The sequence below is a fragment of the Morchella sextelata genome (assembly GCF_020137385.1).
Source record: "Morchella sextelata strain SCLS chromosome Unknown scls_19, whole genome shotgun sequence".
NCBI classification, from domain to species: domain Eukaryota; kingdom Fungi; phylum Ascomycota; class Pezizomycetes; order Pezizales; family Morchellaceae; genus Morchella; species Morchella sextelata.
The window spans coordinates 715,776-737,527 of record NW_025408634.1 but is presented as its reverse complement, the minus strand read 5'-3'; the positions used below and the strand labels follow the sequence as shown (position 1 = coordinate 737,527).

At 45.4% G+C, this 21,752-nt stretch overlaps 5 protein-coding genes across 5 annotated transcripts; 1 reads left to right on the top strand and 4 right to left on the bottom strand.

Annotated features, from left to right (window-relative positions):
• Positions 1-4,114: 4,114 nt before the first annotated feature.
• Positions 4,115-5,680, bottom strand: H6S33_005089 (uncharacterized protein; the record flags this gene model as incomplete). The annotated part of the gene is made up of 5 exons (XM_044836437.1): positions 4,115-4,535; positions 4,614-5,035; positions 5,095-5,322; positions 5,393-5,408; positions 5,517-5,680. The coding sequence occupies 5 exons, from the start codon at positions 5,678-5,680 to the stop codon at positions 4,115-4,117; spliced, it is 1,251 nt and encodes a 416-aa protein (XP_044690302.1).
• A 1,757-nt stretch (positions 5,681-7,437) lies between these two features.
• On the top strand, positions 7,438-7,960 carry H6S33_005088 (uncharacterized protein; the record flags this gene model as incomplete). Its single annotated transcript, XM_044836436.1, has 5 exons — positions 7,438-7,440; positions 7,493-7,541; positions 7,596-7,609; positions 7,707-7,712; positions 7,769-7,960. The coding sequence occupies 5 exons, from the start codon at positions 7,438-7,440 to the stop codon at positions 7,958-7,960; spliced, it is 264 nt and encodes an 87-aa protein (XP_044690301.1).
• A 299-nt stretch (positions 7,961-8,259) lies between these two features.
• H6S33_005087 (uncharacterized protein) lies at positions 8,260-9,820 on the bottom strand (the record flags this gene model as incomplete). Its single annotated transcript, XM_044836435.1, has 5 exons — positions 8,260-8,631; positions 8,717-9,178; positions 9,227-9,511; positions 9,564-9,746; positions 9,800-9,820. The coding sequence occupies 5 exons, from the start codon at positions 9,818-9,820 to the stop codon at positions 8,260-8,262; spliced, it is 1,323 nt and encodes a 440-aa protein (XP_044690300.1).
• A 2,423-nt stretch (positions 9,821-12,243) lies between these two features.
• Positions 12,244-12,468, bottom strand: H6S33_005086 (uncharacterized protein; the record flags this gene model as incomplete). Its single annotated transcript, XM_044836434.1, has 1 exon — positions 12,244-12,468. A coding segment is annotated over one exon (225 nt), but the record flags the coding sequence as incomplete, so codon positions are not given.
• A 6,120-nt stretch (positions 12,469-18,588) lies between these two features.
• H6S33_005085 (uncharacterized protein) lies at positions 18,589-20,640 on the bottom strand (the record flags this gene model as incomplete). Its single annotated transcript, XM_044836433.1, has 1 exon — positions 18,589-20,640. One exon carries the CDS (start codon positions 20,638-20,640, stop codon positions 18,589-18,591), a length of 2,052 nt encoding a protein of 683 aa, XP_044690298.1.
• Positions 20,641-21,752: the final 1,112 nt, after the last annotated feature.

The window sequence follows — 21,752 nt, the reverse complement described above, 5'->3', positions numbered from 1 at the left end:
TATCCGCTATAAGGGTACCGTAAGAATTGAGAAGTCTTTTTGGGTGTATTATCCTTATAGAAAAGGTAGGGTTAGGGATTAATAAGGTGCAGAAGTGATGACGAGGTAGTATTTTCTTCTGTGCGCGTACTTGTCAACCTACTTAGTATAACTAAAAAGTAATCTTCTCTACTTTCTAAACTCTCTGTACCTGTTTATTAGTCTGTATCCCCTCTATCCGTTGTGGGATGGCCATTCAAAGTTTCACCGCTCCCTCCGCTCCCCTCCGTTCCGATCCTCCACTCCCTTATGCTATCCTAACCCTAACCCTCAATCTCTTATAAGGGTTCCTTCCCTATAAGGGTACGACTTCGCGCCATTTTTGTACCCTTATAGTGCGATCCGACTGTATCTAAGTAACTACTCTACACGTCAGACCCCTCTATCATTGGCCGTAATACTGCTCCGGGGATTTGTCTACATACACTTCCTAAGTCTAGATTTTCTAGAGGACTTACACTGGTCTTTCTTTAGATGTCTCCATGGATTGAATAAGGATTCGATTTCTCATATAGATTCATTCAACTACTCTCCTTGATACAGTTCGAACTTCACGAGCATAAATGTTCTATCCATTATAAAATGGGAAGTGGTTGAGTAAAAACCTGGAACCCGCGCTGATGAAGAATTTAAACGGTTAATTTACCTATCTCTTTGTCAACCCCATCGTCAATGGCCAATAGCTAGCTTGCTAAATATAGTTACAAGAGCTAAAACCACAAGTACTGTGTGGACAAACGGCTATAATTTGCACCGACCGTCTTGCACGAGTACAAAGCTTAACCCCGGTTTTGATGATCTTTGCGCCTTTTCTTCTCTTCTTTTTGTAGGAGCTGTCATGTCGTATATATATATGTGTGTCTGGTAAATCTTGAAGGGATATAAAATCTAGTCCACCGATACTGTAGGATTAAAAAAAAAAACACGTTGGAATCAATTGACGGCATACAGAGGAATATAGTATATGAAGTCCATATCTTTTAGCCGGCTTAGACAATATTATATTAATGGAGCCATCCCATGGATATTTTTGAAAGTTTGTAGGCGTTCAAATGCTGTCTGTAGACCCCCCCAGGGGGCGTCTACAGATTTACTCACCTGGCAGTCTACTTACGACTCTCATACTTCAAACGACCAAAACAACACCACAACATCTTCTAAAAAAAAATTTAAAAAGAAAATTGACGCTTCACTATTAGTAACTGGAGATACAGGTATCATGTTTATAAGCCTTATTCTTTCTCCGCCGTCGAATAAGGAAGCGTTCTGTGCTCTGGTCTTGTTCCACAGAATTTGATGTGATATGCAAGATCTGTAATCAGATTTGAACACCTTTGGAATATCCACGGGACGGCTTCCAATATTCCATAGGGGTATTCACTTCAAGAAATATGTGCCTTTATAACGCTGTGTTAAAGCGCCGCTGCTATATCGCACTGAACCTTTTAAAAATCTGAATACCTCTCGAGTACACATGCCATATTGTGGGAACAAATCTGTTACCATATTGCAATTGTTTTAAAATTTGTAAATACTTAGCGTACTAGCCAATCACCTTTATATGATACACATGATATATGGTCAATATTCGGGACAATAAGGCCGTACATATGTAGGTTGGCGATGCTTATCTTTTTTCTATATCTCTACTATACTACAAAAGAATATATGCCGAAAAGATTTCGCTAAAACCTAATCCTGCACCTGGCGCCCTCACCATTGAATGGAATACATCAGGTATCAATCTCATGGCTAACAAAAGGATAAGATGAGGTAGTCTCGGAGCTGATGGGAAGGTCTGCTTGCGTAAGGGCCCGGGTACCTGTACTCGAGCTGTAGGAGATCAATCACAGGTGCTAGAAGGAGTCTAAGTTCTAGAATACGTGACATACTTTTGGAGCGGGGCGAATAGTGACCTGGGGGTAACACCCGGAGGCACCCCTAGTATTTCAGAATACGCGACTCCTGATTATTTTAAGCGGTCCGTATAAGTACATATATGCCTATATTAAGAGCACGTATTTGAGGAAGTGAATACCCCTAATGAAAAGAATAGGCGCATTTAGCTATACTATATATTTTTATGTGCAGTACCTGGATACATGTATAGTACTATCTCCTTATAAGGGTTCGGGTTATAAGGGTATTCGCCTTATAAGGGTAGGTGTTTGGGGTCCCCATTGGGCTTCGTAGGTACAAATTTGCTCCTCCTATAAGGGTAACGGCTCTATGGGTAACAAATTTCGGTCCCGACGTACCCTTATAAGGAGATTGTGCTGTACTTGGTAAGTTGGTTCAATCATGTCTTGATGTCAATTCGTACATATATACGTAATTTAGCTGTAAGAAGCCTGGCTTTGGGACTTTGGGTGTGCTAACTAACTCACCAAAAACCATCGGGTCAGTGAAGTTTTACCCCCTTCAAGAAAATTGTATTCGGTGGGGTACGGAGTTTGTTTGCCGGGTGAGCTCTGGCCGGCTGGCTAGGCTTCTTTCCTACAGGTCCAAATTTTGGACACGTTTGACCTAGGGTACGTCAAGAAAAATTGAAATAATACGCACCAAGCAATTTATTCACCAGTGCTTATCGATATCCAAATACTTCGGAGTCTACAAATATAGCGTGAAGATCGTTAATAGAAATACCACGATATCACAAATACTTTATAATTTAAGAAACGGAAATGGTCAATATAGCATATTTTCCAATATTGCGGTGTGTTCAGTAGACAGAGAAAATAGCCCTTTTTATTTGGGGAAAGATGGTTGCCTCACATTTTTGCTGTTGGCTTTTGATGTGCCAGTGATAGTTTCTAATGAGGTAGCATTAGAAATCTAGCAGATTTATCAAAATCGCTTCTAGTAGTTACCCAAACACCCGACCTAGAACATCGCCAAAATATCTATTTTATCTTGCCCAGACCAGCTGGCCAGGCGATATACATGTATATTCTCCAATCTGATCGTTATTCGAATAGGATATTATAAGGCAATCTAACACCCAAGCCGGAAAGCTACGAATTCAAGCATGCTTAGATTACAACTACATACTTAATTAACTACATCCTTTTACCGCCCTTTGGCTGGAATAGGGAGTGATATACCTTATGCATATGTTTACGTACCTACTCAAATATTATAGGAAGGTGTCAGAAACAATAATAACGAATATTGTAAGAAACCTCAAACAGTCAAACAAACGATGTTGGAATATCAATATCTGATTTATATAATTATACTGACCAGCTGAGCAATTAAAACCGGTGGGTTTAGTCCCAATACCTAATTGACAGAGACAAATAGGCTTGGTGAAAATTGTTATAGAAAGGAAAGAAAACCATAACAGAATTAGGAAGAGAAAGAGTGGTTTCTATAACTTGGGTAAACATAGGCTATATAACGCAGATTACATGCTCGTTATATCTATAGTCGACTCGCCCATAAGGACACAGAAATGGCGTGAAGTCGTACCATTATAGGGCATTTACCTTGATATGTGAATTTGTGCCTACGAAGCTCAATAGCAGAATACCCGTGCCCTTATAGAGAGACTCAACTGTGTATATATACCTCATAGATGTTCCACTTCAGGTTCACCAGGCCAGGGAGTGGTTACCGGAAGCTTGGTTGGGGTATAGAGATCTATCACCGCGGAATATAGTAGTAGAAGCACATGGTTCAACTCGTGTCCGCATTCATTCGATGCAAACAGAGGCACTATCTCCGTAAGTGCACTGTCATAGGATGAAATGTGTGGGAACCGGATCAGAGAGGGTGACCATTCCCAGAGGAAAACGGTCATTTCTGTACCAAGGCAAGATAAATTTCTATGTAGGAATCTAGGTTCCTTTAACACCTATACTCATCTCCGAACCAAATACAGAGCGCATGTCATCAAACAGACAAGGAAGACGATTTTTGTCTACAAGATTATGTGAAGCCCAGCGTTGCTACTCTGATAATGTGGTACAGTTTCGTTATAATATTGAACAACAACCCCAAAGTTCTAACACCAGGTATATCAGCCCGCGGAAAACAGAAAGCGGTTGGGTTAGAAAGGATAGGGGAAGGTCGCTTACAAAAGGACCTTGAATATCTCGAGCACTTCCCAAGTTGTCTTCAATTTCACTTCCGTTTCAATAGGTCCTCCCCAATTCCCATTCGCAGAGCTTCCTCCTGTGGTAGTGATTATTCTTTCTTTCCCGCCAACCTTGACCTTTCTTTTTAGGTCAATGGCAGCTTTTTCTTCAGTGGTTTGAATGTCTGACCCGGACCTGTCGTCATCTTCGGGAAACCGACCATTTAGCATATAGTGTTCAAGGAGGTGGTCTTTTTCAATCCACCTCTGACGGATCCAAAGTTCGAATAGATGAGGGTCAGATATCGGGATGGAAGAAACCGCAAATCTTCTCCAATGCATGTTCACAGATTTAGGTGGTCGACCCTGAAAATATGTTGAAGACAGTGTGAAGTAATCTTGTCCAAACTTGCCACGGCTGATATTTTGGCTTCATTGTTAAAAAAAGAACCAGCTATAAGAGAAGTAACGCAAAAGAAAGGGCTTAAGAACATACGGGATACCCTCATAGGCAACAGTGCAATCATATACCCACTCAACACTGCCCATCAAATTCTCAAGACAAAATCTCAGTCCTGTTGCTCTAGGAAGTAGGAGATGCCTCAAATCTTCTAATCCGGCTTTCTCAGCATATTTGGCGCTTGCATTCCGTCCGTTATCACTAAGGTTTGTCCCCTCGGGAAAAATCATCAACCACATTGGCTCTTGGCTGCCACCTGCAGCGAGCTTTGAAAGTCGGTGCTTGAACCTAGGTTGATCCTGTTCCCATTTTCGGGCTAGGAAGATAAATCCGTAAAATCTCATGCCCCAGCCAACGACAGGTATGTGCTTCAAAGATTCCTTCAGGATTATATATAAGAATCCGTGGAGACGCGCAGTATACGCTATCCACCAGAGGTATAACCAGTCGGAATAGAGCTATATAAGATAATTAGATTGCGCCGGTGATAATATCTTCTAGAAATTTCTAGGGTTACCTGATGATTGGCTATTAATATCATTCTCTCAGGAAAGTCACATTCTAATCGACCATCTGCAGTTCTCTTGAGTTGATGCCTGACACTTTTATCTCCAGTGACGCGAACAACGGTTGGTGACCACCACTGAGTAATTGTTGTTACAAGAACGCCAAAATTTTGTTTTGTCCGGGACATATACGCATAGTAAATGGATTTATTTACTAGATAGAGAGGCGTTCCAACAAGCTGTAGATAACGTCTATTAGATCCAAACGTAGAACCATGAGACGATGAAGTTATACGAGGCAAAAGGTACCTGGGTAAGATGTACTCTGGTGGATCATTGAAAGTATGTTAGCAAACAATCAGTATCAGGATAAATCTAGGGGTATCTAAAAGGGAAAACGATGTTTAGCTTGGGGAGAATAAATTTGATTTACACTATACAACACGCTATAAAGTAGGCCGAGAACGAGCACATTCGAATGAACTGCCGTACTCCGCTGTATTGTACTCTGCCTGCTGGATGGGGATCATTGCTCTTGTTCGATGAGCCGACGCCCTCTGCTTTGCGAGAAGCCTCAAACTCCTTTCCTTGGACCATACCGTTCCCGGATGTATTTTGATAAATGTGGCCTTTTCGCTGATGTGATGGATTATGATACGGAGGATAGTTCTAGACGTGGAGAAATTATACAAAGATGAGGATTATTATGAAGCCGGGTTACCTTGTTAAGCTGTCTAGGTAAATTATACGTCTGAAGTTAGCAAAGAGTGTGAGGTGGTTAAGCCGTTGAAGCACTTACAGTTGGCACGTGCAGCGTTGGACTCATGCACATGAGAACAGAGAACCTCACATCGCACACCACTCGTTGATTCATAACGTTGCACAACTGGCCAGATCTTGCAGATAGAGGCAGCTGGTTTTGATGGGATAGAGTAGAATACAGACTTACATGTAGAGTACTTAATAACACAAAAGTACTTCCCTAACCAGAGAGTACCTATGTGAGTAGTATGTAGCAAGCTGATGAGTCCTGTTGATAAATCTTTGGGGCACGTGACCGAATGGCCGTGTCAGATGGCCGAGTCGTTGGAGAGTGCTAAAGAACTTAAGGTACCGATATACATGTAATCAGTCCCAGCTGACTTATAAACTTTTAACTTTCAATATTTGTTTACTGATGAGAATAGACTATGGTGTTTCTTCACGACACTCGTGGACAATCCTAAGTGATCCTTTATTTAACGAACAAGTGCTAATGAGTGATCACGTGACTATATAGGTACATGTACTCCTCCAAATATTGTACGTGATCTTATAGGCATGTGCTTATATGGACCGCTTAAATAATTGGCAGTCACGTATTCTGAATATGTGTGAGGAGAAAATAAGCATCACCAACCTAATCTTATTAGAGCGTATTTACTAAGTATCATTTTTGACAATTGACACTTCGAAATTGACGGTTGCAAAACGCAAAATTGACACTTCCCCTCCATAGGAATAAGAAATGCGCAAGCTGCAGGAATAGGATGATAACTACATGTACTGTGGTGTCTTCTAAGTGTTTTTGGTATATTTTTTAGCCTGGAAAGCGACCCACCCAAAAAATGACACTTGTGGATGCCGCTTTGGAGAGTGGCGAAGTGTCAATTGTCAGAATTGATGGTTAGTAAATATGCTCTAATAGATTTGCTCCTATAATATAGCATGTGCACTCCAGAGGTATTCAGATCTTTGAGAAATTCAGTGCCATATAAGCCGCATTGTAATGCAGCTACAAAGGCACATATTTCTAGAGGTGAATACCCCTATTATATAATATACATGTATATACATGTATATATGATTCACAATTATTAGAGAGTATTTACCAAGTGTCAAATCAGGTGAAAATTGGCGCAAAGTTGACAGTTCCCCTCAGAGGCCAAAATCGATTTGGTTAACGGTATGACAAAAGAAACTATGAGAGCCAAACGGTTTATGATAGCAACTACTCTACTATAGTACCAAACCTGCGTATTTGAGACCTGGACTTTTTTTTTCGTCTCCCGGAAGTCCTAATTTCCTGCTTGGGTAGGTCGAGAGGCCTAAAAAGGCTTGACAAGTTATCAGAAACATTATGATGACTAATGACACGTTACGACACTTGTACCAGTTGTGTTGTTTCCACCTAACCCTGAATTCTAAGTCGTACTTACATGGGTGTAGGTAGCGGTACCTCATACATCCCACATGCAGCACTAGAGTACATCTACATCCACATGCCTTGACAATTGACTTGACATCTTAAGCTTACAACGAACCTGCTCGGGGCATCACGTAGAAACTAAACCGAAATAAAGTACCAACCTATAATGGTAAGCATCCCACGGAAGTCACGGATATTGCCAGACTAAAATTTCCCCGCAGGCAAATAGCAACAGTAGCAAAGAAAGTCACATCAGACTTGCAGCTGAAGGTTCGTTGTTCAAGCCTTGCATCATCTTGGGACGAGGCCTAAATTTCCTGATAGGAGCAAAGCGTTTCGTTGAAACATATTATCCAGCCCTCAACTCCGACCGGACAGCACTGGCATCCTTTTATCACCCGGCTGCTTCAATAGTTTGGAATGGCAACCCCATAGCTAGTGGTGAGGCATTCGCGGCCTTCTTCGCCTCTATGCCTGACTCACATTACGATGTTCAGTCATATGACGCTCAACCTATGCAATTCGACGTGAAGGGAAGCTGCAGTTTTGTCTTAATAGTTTCGGGTAGTGTCAAGTATGGGGAGCTGAAGGAGCAGCGAGGATTCAGCGAGACTTTTGTATTGAAGCCAGTGGATGTTCAGCCAACGAGATATCTTATCTCTACGCAAGGGTTTAGACTGGTGGTATAGAACAATAGTTAGTCCGCCTGGAAACCGACGAAAAAAATTCAATAGCAACTCAAACAAGTTTAAAGTACAATTTCCTTCTCATTGGCCATTACCAACCCGCCGCCGCCCCTCCGCCCCCTCCCGAAGGAAATGCTGAACTACCCGGTGGGATTCAAAGCATACATGATAGGTCAAAACTGATTTTGATGGTGTGCCCAAAATCTCAACTATACTCTAGAGTCATCTCTTTCAAATCTATATTGTATACCTTTAATGCTCCAACCAAATATACTCATCGACACCACCCCCGCTGCGGCATTTTACTCAACTTTACCACCTTTCCAGTCAAGGGCTCTCAATCTCTCAGGGAGAATGGGATGAGTGAAATGGTAACTGGAATATAACCAGTCTGCATCCATTGTTGAGAGGTTCTGAACCTGTAATTTGATCAAGCTTTTAGCTAGGTCACTGGAGTATCCCAGCTTAACAGCGAATGCATCGGCCTCATATTCAAACTTTCGAGAAAGAATGTTCATGAGGAGCTTAACAACTGTGTCGAGAGGCTGGAGGATCTCGTTGAATAGTAAAAACCCAATTAAAATAGGCTGCGTCCTGTGAAAGCCAAACGCGCGGTACAGCGAACCATTATTGATAAAGACGGAGAATAGCGCGAAGATATAAAATATGTGAAACTAGATTTTCGTTAAGATGAGTAGGGTGCGAATTTAGAAGGCAGAGAAAGAATAAACCAGTCTTCAGATCACTACTGGGACATACCTGAGCGATAGCAAACAATTTGGTGGTATGTCCTTCACTCCAGTGTCCAAGCTCATGGCTCAGAACAGCAACAACCTCGTTGACATCGCTTTTCTCGATCAACGTATCGTATATGACAATATGCTTGCTCCATGGTAGCCCGTAGAAGTACGCATTGCTATGCGCACTCCTTTTCGATCCATCAATGACATACAGATGTTTCAGGGGGAACTGTAACCTGGTCGCAAGAGCTTCCACTTCGGTTTTCAATTTCCCAGGCTCGAGAGGCGTCAATTTGTTGAACATTGGGAGGATGACGATTGGGTAGACAGTGATCATGAATGCCTGAACAACCAAAATGAATACCCAGAGATAATAAAAGAAATTACCACCGAACGACTGTATAATCTTCAAGAACCCAGCAAGAATAGGGCCACCCATTGCAATAATAAGAACCTGGTTTTTGATAAGATCGGTAAAGAACTGGGCAAATATTAGCATATAGATAGAGGAGGGTAGCTGAATTATTACCAGTTTCTTCGTCTGCTTATTGAAACCAAACTTTTCTTCAAGCACAAAGGTTTTATAGTACGAAAAGGGCAAACCGATGACCGTGGTAATGAGGTTAAACACAACAAAAAAAACCAGTGATTTGGAGATTTCCCCAGAAAATTGGGCAGGAGCATATTTAATAACCCAGATACCGGTTAAGTTCCAGAGCTTCGGTAGCAAGTTGAAGTAGATAGTAGCGACATTTGTAACTTGATTGTAGAGAGAACTAATGAAACCGTAATTCGATTTTGCTCTTCCATATGCCTTTTCACACTGTTAACTTCATCAAACTGAGAAGGACTGTGAATAAACACACTTGCGCCTTGTCATAGTCCTCTTGATTAACAGCACCCTGCAGCGCCTTGGGAGGTATTGTTTCCTGGAGTTTCGAGTGCTGTCTAATGGAGAGGAAGGTTTCGAAAAGATATTGAGCAACACCGAATCCGAGAATCATTCCTTTCCAAGGGATAGTTGGGGTATCGAGGTAGAGGGCGAGACGCTACATAAAGTAAGTTAGGAACCAGTCAAGAATGTGTTAAATCACGGGCTTACCCCAAGAACACCGGTGTCCATTGAATGCGAATTAGAAGAGTGTAATTTCCAGAAGTGGGTGAAGTATAATAGGGAAAGAAAGGATCAGATTGGGAATGTGTAGTATCTATTCCCCAGTTACGAGAGGTAAACGACAGGTGTTCTTCTGTAACCTGTCATCACCACAAGTTTGTATCCAGGTAGCTGTCACGTGAGCGATGATGATAGGTCACGTGAAGATTCTAGTAAATTCATTACATCACCTAACCCTTAGTATAATCGAAGATGGAGTCCTGAATAATGTCTCAACCTCGATATGCCGGGTTGCCAAGATTCTAAGGATTTCGTACGGGATAGCCCGGGATAGCAAATTGATTTTGCATTAGGAAAAATAATATTCTCAGAGGTTCTCGTACGGAGAGCAAGGGATCCGGTGCATTGAGTTCCAGCATATCGAGTTGCGACTGTACAGTACAGTCGTTCACGGGGCAAGAAACAGCCAAGCTGCCAAAGCGATCTTTCCCATCGTTTCCTATTTGTCCCAAAATCCCTGTTCGTCTACATCCAGTGTTCGTCCTCACTGTGTAACAGTCGTTCGCCGATATAACGAATGCCAAAAAAGCCACAAATTTGCTATAACGAACGGGTTTCGGTGATCCGAATCTAAATTTCACATAGAAACTTGCCTGCTAAACCGAATAATCTGCTGTATCGAACGGAAAACTTTGGAATATGCACATTCGTTATATCGGCGGACGACTGCACAGTACTCTGGCGCCGCACTGGGTATTAGGAGTGATTATTGCCTTATTGGAGTGGGTTAGGGCTAACACACTACCTCGAACAACCACAACCAAGAGTTCTGGTTTCAGATTTCGAATCTAGACAAAATCAAGTGTTAATCCAAGTGATCAAGTTATTGAACAATAAGTTTTATCTGCAAGTTTGGCGAGTGCAGAGAGGTTTTCCTGCCCTCTAAGGCAAAAATGGGGGCGTTTTAATTTAACGCAAAAAATTGAGATTTATGATAAACATTTATAGTCTTTTGAGTAGACTGAGAAATTAACAATATTAGAATGTTATTATAAAACAAAATAAAGTTTATAGTAACCACCCCCCGGTGTATTTTGACTTTATTAGAGAGTATTTACTAACCGTCAATTCTGGCAATTCACACTTCGCCACTCCCCAAAGCGGCACCCACAAGTGTCAATTTTTTGGGGGTTGCTTGCCAGGCTGTAAAATACTTACAGGACACCATAGCAGTTATCATCCTGTTGTTGTCGCTTGCGCATTTCATATCTCTATGGAAGGGATGTGAGGGATGCATACCAGACCACAGGAGTACACTACGCAGAGCTCAGAGTTCGTCTAACAGCTACAAAGGTAGAAGTTTCCAAGGTCTCTTCAGTCAACATTGAGTAGGAATCTCCTTGGTCTGATATGGGCCCCGCGAGCTACGTTATCAACAAAGATTCACTAGAGTTAGCGGATGGTATTCGACCATCTTCGACGTAATAGTTCAGGTAGAGTACGAAGTCACGATAGAGTAAAGTATTTCGAATAGTATAGTCAAATAAAGTTATAACTCCCGTATGAACGATTTATATTGTTAAGACTCTGATTTGGCCGATGATGGTTTGGCTAGTCAGTGAATGACACCGTATTTATATCCCTCGTGTATGTCTCGAGGACTTAATCTACTAATAATACAGAATACACTTAGGGCCTGCTCGAGACCCTGAAAAACAACCAAGAACATTTAACTCCTAAATCCGTAACCCCAACTCCTAAGTCCGCAGAAACCCCTCAATCTATTTACCCATTCTAATGCACATTTCCCTGTCGATGTTTCTTCTCCATCGGCCGTCTGGTCGATAATCGTCAGTGTCGGCTGCTCGTAGGTCTCGGACGGCAAGGCTAGCTACTCAAGCCGCGTCCCACATCGCTTTCCCACATAGCAGAGTCCTCTCATGCCTACAGGTACCGCCGACAGGTACTCGGTCGGCCGGTAGCTTGCGCTGATTCACTCCGAGTGATTCGATCTTCGATCCGATTGCTTCCAGCTGTCCCTCATATATCCACCGGTCCAAAAGCACTCCCCTCCAGCGGTTTGACGCTCCGGGGGTTATTATTGGGGTCGAAAAAGTATTTTTTACGACTCTGTGTTTTGGTCATATATTGGTCGCACCACACTCCACGGGTGCGGTCCAGAGTTGACATGAGCGTACAGAGGGTATTGGGGTATCTACTAGGCTTTTCTCTCACTCCCGTAAATGTTTGGCATGCCCGTAACAGCTTACCCCCCTTCCAGGGTGTCACGTCTCGGGACATCTTCTGACAGACTATGGTTCCAGTAAACCTGCTCCATATATCACCCGTGGTGTCTGTGGAGTGGAAGGACTTAGCCCCGTAGGGTACCTCTATAGTCTCAGGCATTGGTCCTTCACGGCCTTGGGGTTCCTTCAATGAAAGTCGCGGACTAGATCAAGTACGACTTCGTTCATAACGTCCATGATTTGGTAAGTACAGTCGCTCATCGAATAGCCCCGCCATTTCACCAAGTATTCCACTAATCCTCTTCTGCTCTTCCGGCTTCCCACAATTCTTTCCACTTCATATAAAACCTCTCCTTCCTTATCGACCTCTTCGGGAGTCGGGGGACGTTGTTCGCAGCCTGGGATACTGCTCTGTCGGTAACGTTCCAAGAGTTCAATGTGGAACACGTTAGGAATTTTGATTTGTGGTGGCAGTTCCAATTCGCAGGCTCGTTTACCGGCTAATCAGACGATTTTGAACGGGCCGAGTTTCTTATAATCGAGTTTCTTGGTAGAGCGACGTGTCTTGATATTGGTCGCATTAAGCATAACCATGTCTCCCACCTTGAAGTTAGGCGGTTCGTCCCTTTTCCGATCATAATATTTCCCCATCTTCTCCCTGGTGTCTGTTGACCGAGCGAGAGCAGAATCGTGAATTCCTCGGATGAAGTGAGCGTACAGGTCACTGGTTGGGTTGACCACTTCAGCTTCCGTTGGCCAGTTGGTTCTTGGGTTGTAACCGTAATTGATATAGAACGGAGATTGGCCCGTGGCGGTGGTAACCGAGTTGTTGTAAGCATATTCCGCCAACGGGAGTAGCTCTGCCCAATCATCTTGCTCATAGTTGCAGAACGATCGTAGGTAGTACTCGAGGGTTTGGTTGACTCGCTCTGTTTGCCCATCAGTCTGAAGGTGGAAAGCCGTATTCATTCTTATCCTCACGTCCAATAATTCCATAAGGGATGCCCAAAAGCTTGAAGTAAACTTGGCGTCCCTGTCGGAAACTACATCAAGAGGCAACCCATGGAATCGCCAGATTTGACCGAGGAATATCTTCGCTAAATCCTGAGTGGTCGTATCTGCTACTAGGGGGATGAAGTGCGACATCTTCAAGAACCTATCGACTACTACCCAGATTTGATTGTATCCCTTTGATTCCAGTAATTGCACAACGAAGTCCATTGAGATCGATTGCCAGACAGAATGTGGCGTGGACAGTGGTAGAAGCGCACCGTATTTCTTGTGTAACGGGGGTCCTTTCTAAGTGAAATAGAATCGGATAGAATAGAGACGGCCGTGCAAGATAGACAATCAGGTTGCAGAATTATTCAAAGATACTATCGCTAGAACTCAATAATCTTTAAGGGCTCTGCTACTGATAAGAACTTGGTTTTTCTTTCTAATGAAGACTGGAGAGAACAGGACTGAAGGGCGAGAATGAACCTGAGTACTTATACTCCGAAGGCCTCTATTCTCTGCTCCTAACTCCTTACTAAGTTCCGGCGTCGTCTTTCCTCGGTGCCTGAAACAATACCACCGCTACCCTGCTTTTCTCTAAGCGTCAGCAGGTGTTTCCGATACCCAAGACAACCACCCTTAGTCAAAGCCTTTGTAACACCTGCAGCCTTGGTTGCCACACAACCGAGAGCCTACATGAATGAGCTGCCGCTCAGGTGTAAGCTTAATCATTGCTGTAGAGGTTTCACTTATTGTAGACTTCCCTAGTATAGTCCCTACCTGTGAGGGATGCGTACCAGACCACAAGAGTACACTACCCAGAGCTCAGAGTTCGGCTAACAGCTACAAAGGTAGAAGTCTCCAAGGTCTCTTTAGTCAACGTCGAGTATGAATCTCCTTGATCTGATACGGCCCCGCGAGCTACGTTATCAACAAAGATTCACTAGAGTTAGCGTATAGTATTCGACCGTCTTCGACGTAATAGTTCAGGTAGAGTTCGAAGTCACAATAGAGTAAAGTAGTTTCAAAAGTATAGTCAAATAAAGTTGTAACTCGCGTATCAACGATTTATATTGTTAAGACTCTGATTTCGCCGATGATGGTTTGGCTAGTCAGTGAATGACACAGTATTTATATCCCTCGCTTATGTCTCGAGGACCCAATCTACTAATAATACAGAATACACTCGGGGCCTGCCCGAGACCCTGAAAAACAACCAAGAACATTTAACTCCTAAATCCGTAACCCAAACTCCTAAGCCCGCAGAAAACCCCTCAACGTATTTACCCATTCTAATGCACGTTTCCCTGTCGATGTTTCTTCTCCATCGGCCGTCTGGCGGATAATCGTCAGCGTCGGCTATTCGGAGGTCTCGGACGGCAAGGCTACCTACTCAGGCCCCTTCCCATATCACTTTCCCACATGGCAGAGTCCTCTCATGCCCATAGGTACCCCCGATAGGTACTCAGTCGGCTGGTAGCTTGCGCCGATTCGCTCCGGGTGGTCCGATCTTCGATCCGATTGATTCCAGCTGTCCCTCATATATCCACCGGTGCCAAAACACTCCCCTCCGGCGGTTTGACGCTCCGGGGGTTATGATTGGGGTCGAAAACGTGTTTTTTAACTAGGAAAACCGCAACTCCGCATTTGGTCACATATTGATCACACCACACCTCGTAGGTGCGAACCGGAGTTGACATTAGTGTACAGAGAGTATTGGGGTATCTACTGGCCTTTTCTCGTACTCCCGTGAATGCTTGGCATGCCCGTAACAACTTACCCCCCTTCCAGGGTGTCACGTCTCGGGACATCTTCTGACAGACTATGGTTCCAGTAAACCTGCTCCACATATCACCCGCGGTGTCTGTGGAGGGGAAGGACTTAGCCCCGTGGGGTACCTCTATAGTCTCAGGCGTTGGTCCTTCACGGCCTTGGGGTTCCTTCGATGGAAGTCGCGGACAAGGTCAAGTACCTCCTCATCCATAGCGTCCATGACTTGGTACGTACAGTCACTCATCGAATAGCCCCGCCATTTCACCAAGTATTCCACTAATCCTCTCCTGCTCTTCCGGCTTCCCACAATACTTTCCACTTCATATAAAACCTCTCCTTCCTTATCGACCTCTTCGGGAGTCGGGGGACGTTGTTCGCGGCCTGGGATACTGCTCTGTCGGTAACGTTCCAAGAGTTCGATGTGGAACACATTATGGATTTTGATTTGTGGTGGCAGTTCCAATTCACAGGCTCTTTTTCCCGCTAGTCGGATAATCTTGAACGTACCGAGTTTCTTATGATCGAGCTTTTTGGTGGAGTGAAGGGTCTTGATATTAGCCGCATTGAGCATGACCATGTCGCCTATCTTAAAGTTCAGCGGTTCGTTCCTTTTCCGATCATAGTATTTCCCCATCTTCTCCCTGGTGTCTGTTAAGCGAGCGAGAGCAGAGTCGTGAACTCCTCGGATGAAGTGAGCGTACAGGTCACTGGTTGGGTTGACCACTTCGGCCTCCGTCGGCCAGTTGGTTCTTGGGTTGTAACCGTAATTGGTATAGAACGGGGACTGACCCGTGGCGGTGGTAACCGAGTTGTTATAAGCATACTCCGCCAACGGGAGTAGCTCTGCCCAATCATCTTATTCATAATTGCAGAACGCTCGTAGGTAGTGCTCGAGGGTTTGGTTGACCCGCTCTGTTTGCCTATCGGTCTGAGGGTGGAAAGCCGTACTCATTCTTATTCTCACGTCCAATAATTCCATAAGGGATGCCCAAAAGCTTGAAGTAAATTTGGCGTCCCTGTCGGAAACTATATCAAGAGGCAGTCCATGGAGTCGCCAGATTTGACCGAGGAATATCTTCGCTAAATCCTGCGCGGTCATTTCTGCTACTAGGGGGATGAAGTGCGACATCTTCGAGAACCTATCGACTACTACCCAGATTTGGTTATATCCCTTTGATTCTGGTAACTGTACGACAAAGTCCATTGATATCGATTGCCAGACAGCATGTGCCGTGGACAGTGGTAGAAGCGCACCGTATTTCTTATGGCGGCTGGGTTTGTTGCGTTGGCACTCGTCACATGACCGAACGTAATCATCAATCCACTCGTTCATTTTTGGCCAATAGAAGTTGCGCGTAATGAGTTCCAAGGTTTTGTCTTGTCCAAAGTGTCCTGCCACCTTCGAATCGTGTTCTGACTGTGCAATTCGGATCTTAATGCGGTCTTCTGCCGGAATGTAGAGTCGGTTCTTATAGAAGAGTAGCCCGTCTTTCTCAGCGATATCCTTCAGTTCCCCCAGCTTCTCCCCTTGCTCAACTCTTTCTTTCATTCCTACCCATGTCGGGTCTCCCGATGCCGCCTGCCTGACATGATCCAGAAAATTCTTAGACCAGTCAATCAGCCCCTTGGAGGCAAGCGACACCGCTGATACCACAAACTCTTCCTCCGCCAACTGTCCGGGCTTAAAGAACCTGTCTATCGGCTGTTTCCCAAGCGTGCCTCCCTCTTCAGGACGGTACTCCGGCCGTCGCGATAGTGCATCTGCCTTCCCATTTTTGGTTCCCGGGCGGTAAATAATCTTAAAGTCAAATTCCGCCAAAGACTCAGCCCATCTCGCCTGTCGTCGGTTAAGAACCTTGGTTGTTGAAAAATATTCCAAGTTCTTATGATCCGTGTAGACGAGGACCGTTCGGCTAGGTCCTTCGAGGTAGTGACGCCATTGCTTGAAGGCTGACACGATTCCTAACATCTCCTTATCCCAGACGTCGTAGTTGAGTTCCGCTGGGTTAAGCTTTCGAGAATAAAAGGCAACAGGGTGAGTCTTTCCGTCAATAACCTGGGATAAAATTGCGGCGATAGCAAAATCACTTGCGTCCGTTTCCACGATAGTCTGGCGATCTGGAGAGAAGTGTACCAAGATCGGCGCAGACGTAAACAGGGTTTTGAGTTTTTCGAAGGCTGCTTGGGCCGTCATAGACCAGACAAAGTTCTTAGCATTACCCCTGAGACAATCGGTAATGGGTTTACAGACCCCGGAGAAATTGTGGATAAACCTTCTGTAGAAGTTGGCAAAGCCCATGAAGATCTGTACTTCCTTAACGCTGCGCGGGGCTTGCCAATTCGTAACAGACATGACCTTATCCAGTGCCATGGTGACGCCTGCTGGGGCAAGGATGTATCCGAGGAACTCGATTTCGGTGAGCTCGAAGAACGATTTCTTCGGGTTGGCGACCAGGTTATATTCTTGTAGCCTGCTAAGTACTTTGCCGACCAGCCCCCTGTGTTCCTCTCGGGACTTGCTATATATTAGGATATCATCAAGGTATACTACTACCCCTTGATCCAGGAATTCCCTCAGCGCATCATTCATCATGTTCTGGAAGGTCGCTGGCGCATTTGCCAGCCCAAAAGGCATGATGAGGTACTCAAAATGCCCGTACCGCGTACGAAAGGCTGTCTTCCACTCGTCGCCGTCTTTGATCCTGATGAGGTTATAACCTTCCTTCAGGTCAATCTTCGAGAAGATAACCGCGCCTGCCACTCGATCTCGCAGCTCGACCATAAGCGGTAACGGATACCTGTTCTTGATGGACACACGGTTAAGTCCACGGTAGTCAACGCAAAGTCGCAGACTACCGTCCTTCTTCTTCACAAATAGGATTGGGGCTCCTGCCGGGGATTTGCTCGGCCTAATCTTTCCCAATCGCAACATTTTGTCCAGGTACTCCCGAAGCACTTTCAGCTCGACTTCGGATAGGGAGTAGACGGGTCCCCATGGTGGCTGTTTACCTGGTTCAAGATCTATCGCATGGTCGTAGGATCGATGCGGTGGTAGTTTGTCTGCTTCCGATGGTAGGAAGACTTTAAGGAACCCATGGAGCCAAGAGGGAAGAGTCTCGCGGAGGTTGACCGATTCATCTTCCAAAAGACAAATACTACCGATGAATTGGGCCTCCGGATCGTCCAATACACCCTCGTCCATCTCTATTTGAGGTTCCTTGTCAGTGAAGCATCGACCCTTGCAGTTCTCACCATCGTAGGAAACTTCCCCATTTGTCCCTATGACTGGCTTGTGTTCTTTCAACCACCAGTTCGGTAAAATTGCATCGATACCAAGTGGGAGAGGGGCGATCTCGAATGACAACTGTGTTTGATGCCCCTTGGACATTATAATTAATGGTTGTGTAAAGGCGTGTCCCGTGCCCTTCATAACTTCTCCCGTAAATCCAAATACCTGGGCCGGGACGTCTCGTTTCACCTTCGGGACCTCAAAACTATCAACAAAAACAGCAGACAAAACAGGACCAGTTGCACCAGTATCCAACAACACCTTACAAGGTAAACATTTTTGCACAAAACAAAGGAACTGATTAACGATAGGTCGAGGACCATGAATAGGTTCCTCCAAAATCTTCTGTTTTTTCTCCGGTTGGGACGCTCTCCCTTCCTGCCTTTTTCTTTTCATATTTTTTTTGTTGTTTTCCGTCAGTGATAACATAGCAATCTGGGGATACTCCTGACCTGACTCATCAGAGTCCCCTTCTAAAAATCCATATCGAAATCCATCTCAGATTCCGATCCGCGTTCTCGCACAAATGCTTGCCCACTGGTGTACTCCGCAGCAGCCGTAGCAGCCGGCTTTCTAGCGCGGTGCCTCATACGCTTTCTCTGAGGTTGGGGTTCCGGTGGTTCCATATCGTGGTCGCCATCGTCGTCGCGGGTACGCTTTCGGGAGAAAGAGGAGATAGATGCACTGCTGTTAGCATCTGAACGACACCACTTCCAAAGATGACCCTTTCGGCCACATCGCACACAGGCTCCATCGGTCTTTCGCTGTTCTCTGACCGGCTGTGGAACTCCTTTGGTGGCTTCGTCGTAGTCGTGGTATATTGGCTTATTCCCCGACTTGTTCTTGCTGGTGCTCTTCTTCTCTTGTCCCTTTTCTTTCTCCTCAGTCTGAGCCCTCCCCTTGATCTTAAACCCCTTCTCCTTTTGCCGCGAGTTCCCACCATTATTCGACTCCCTTCCTCTCGACTCCGCTTTCCCCAACATCTTCATCTGCTCTTGATAAGCCTCATGAGCCTTGCCGGCTCGTTCCAACTGTTGGATGTACTCGGAGTCGTCTTCGGTTGGATCGAACCGTGAGTGGCGCTCCCGGATTTCATTTGGTAGTCCTTGGAGCAGGGCGGCACGATAGGATGCTCCTTTCATCTGAGCATGCTGGTTCATAATCTCCATTCTCGTCAGGTAGTCCCCGATGTTAGCAGAGTACTTAAACTGCTGCATCTTCATCGCGTTCTCCATAGCCTCCTGAGTGCTTAAGAAGCGTTTCCTGATCTCCTGACGGAACCGAGTCCAAGTAGCATAGTCCGCAGCTGCCGGTCCTAGCATCTTGGTCTCGATGTATTCCATGAACCATTCCTTGGCCAACCCACACGTATACGTTCCAGCGAACAGTACCTTGTTTCTGTCCGTTCGGAACTTCTTGGGCTTCTGCTCGAAATAGATCTCGCACTCCATGAGCCAATGCCGCAGGTTATGCTTCCTGGCATTATCGAACTCGAAGGGTATTTTGGCGAGCGAATCTACCATATCGTCGTCTTCAGGCGGCGCCGAATTCCGGTTCCCGCCTCGGTTCATTCTCCAATTCTTTCGACCATGCGACCATTCACTGTTATCGTCGTCATCGTCGTCGGAAGGTTCTGGGTCTCCCCCAACGTTCCCTCTTGGTGGGTTTCGGGGAGGTTGATTTCCACCATTCCCTCCTACCGGAGCAGTTCCTACCGGGCGCCTGCCACTATTTTCCTGCACTGGGCCGGCGTCCTCCGGTTGCTTGCCTCCATTTCCACCAACTGGGCCAGCTTCTTCTGGTTGCTTGCCATTCCCTGACGTTTGGGGGCCAGCATTTTGGGGGTTCTTGCCATTGCCAACAGGAACCGTTCGGGGTGCATTCGGATCTAAGGGGGCACTGGCCACGGAAGGGGCTACTGACAAGTGTTGTCGCAGTAGTTCTTCCATCTCGGCTATCCGTTGGTTTCTTATCTCATCGGACTGCTTGAATTGCGCAAACATAGCTCGTTGTTCCCCTTTCTCCTGCTCCCGCTCTTCTCGTACCATTCTTAGCTGTCGCTCCGCTTCCAACAGTTGGGTTTGGGTAATCCGATGGTTACGGTCCAGAGCCTCGTGGTCAGCGGCTCGTGCGGTTTCTTGCATTTGTTGGACATGGGTGACGAGCTCAAAGAGCGACTCGAGATGTTGTTTTTGGGCAATGGCTTCTTGCCGTACCTTCTTATCCAGGATTTGTCCACTCCCTTGGACTTGTTCTTGGAGGTTTTGTAGCTGCTGCCAAACGGCCTGTCCAGCTGCGCCAAGATACCTCATTTGCGCCTCATGGGTATCCAAAAACTCCTGCATGTTCCTCACGAACTGTTCTTGAACAGAGCGTTTTTTCGATTGCCTAGTTTGTGTAGAGGGTCCGCCCGTAAGTAGGGGGTCTGGGCTAGCAGCCCTTGATATTACCATAGAATCCTCCCCTCCGGCCTCCTCCGTTGCGGCCGAGGTATCTATGAAATAATTATCCCTTCGGGCAGTCATTGTAATAGGGGATAATAATGATAGTTTTTTTTTTTTGAGGTAACTTCGTTACTCCAAGTGAACTTGTGAGTAACAATATACTGTGAGGGATGCGTACCCGACCACAAGAGTACACTACGCAGAGCTCAGAGTTCGGCTAACAGCTACAAAGGTAGAAGTCTCCAAGGTCTCTTCAGTCAACGTCGAATATGAATCCCCTTGATCCGATACTGTGAGGGATGCGTACCAGACCACAAGAGTACACTACGCAGAGCTCAGAGTTCGGCTAACAGCTACAAAGGTAGAAGTCTCCAAGGTCTCTTCAGTCAACGTCGAGTATGATTCTCCTTGATCCGATACGGGCCCCGCGAGCTGCGTTATCAACAAAGATTCACTAGAATTAGCATTTGATGTTCGACCGTCTTCGACGTAATAGTTCAGGTAGAGTTCGAAGTCACGATAGAGTAAAGTAATTCCAAAAGTATCGTCAAATAAAGTTGTAACTCGCGTATCAACGATTTATATTGTTAAGACTCTGATTTCGCCGATGATGATTTGGCTAGTCAGTGAATGACACAGTATTTATATCCCTCGCTTATGTCTCGAGGACCCAGTCTACTAATAATACAGAATACACTCGGGGTATGCCCGAGACCCTGAAAAACAACCAAGAACATTTAACTCCTAAGTCCGTAACCCAAACTCCTAAACCCGCTAAACCCCTCAACCTAATTATCCACTCTAACGCACGTTTCCCTGTCGATGTTTCTTCTCCATCGGCCGTCTGGTGGATAATCGTCAGCGTCGGCTATTCGGAGGTCTCGGACGACAAGACTACCTACTCAGGCCTCTTCCCACATCGCTTTCCCACATAGCAGAGTCCTCTCATGCCCACAGGTACCGCCGATAGGTACTCGGTCGGCTGGCAGCTTGCACTGATTCGCTCCGAGCGGTCCGATCTTCGATCCGATTGATTCCAGCTGTCCCTCATATATCCACCGGTACCAAAACACTCCCCCCCGGCGGTTTGACGCTCCGGGGGTTATTATTGGGGTCGAAAACGTGTTTTTTAACTAGGAAAACCGCAACTCCGCATTTGGTCGCATATCGATCGCACCGCACCTCGTGGGTGC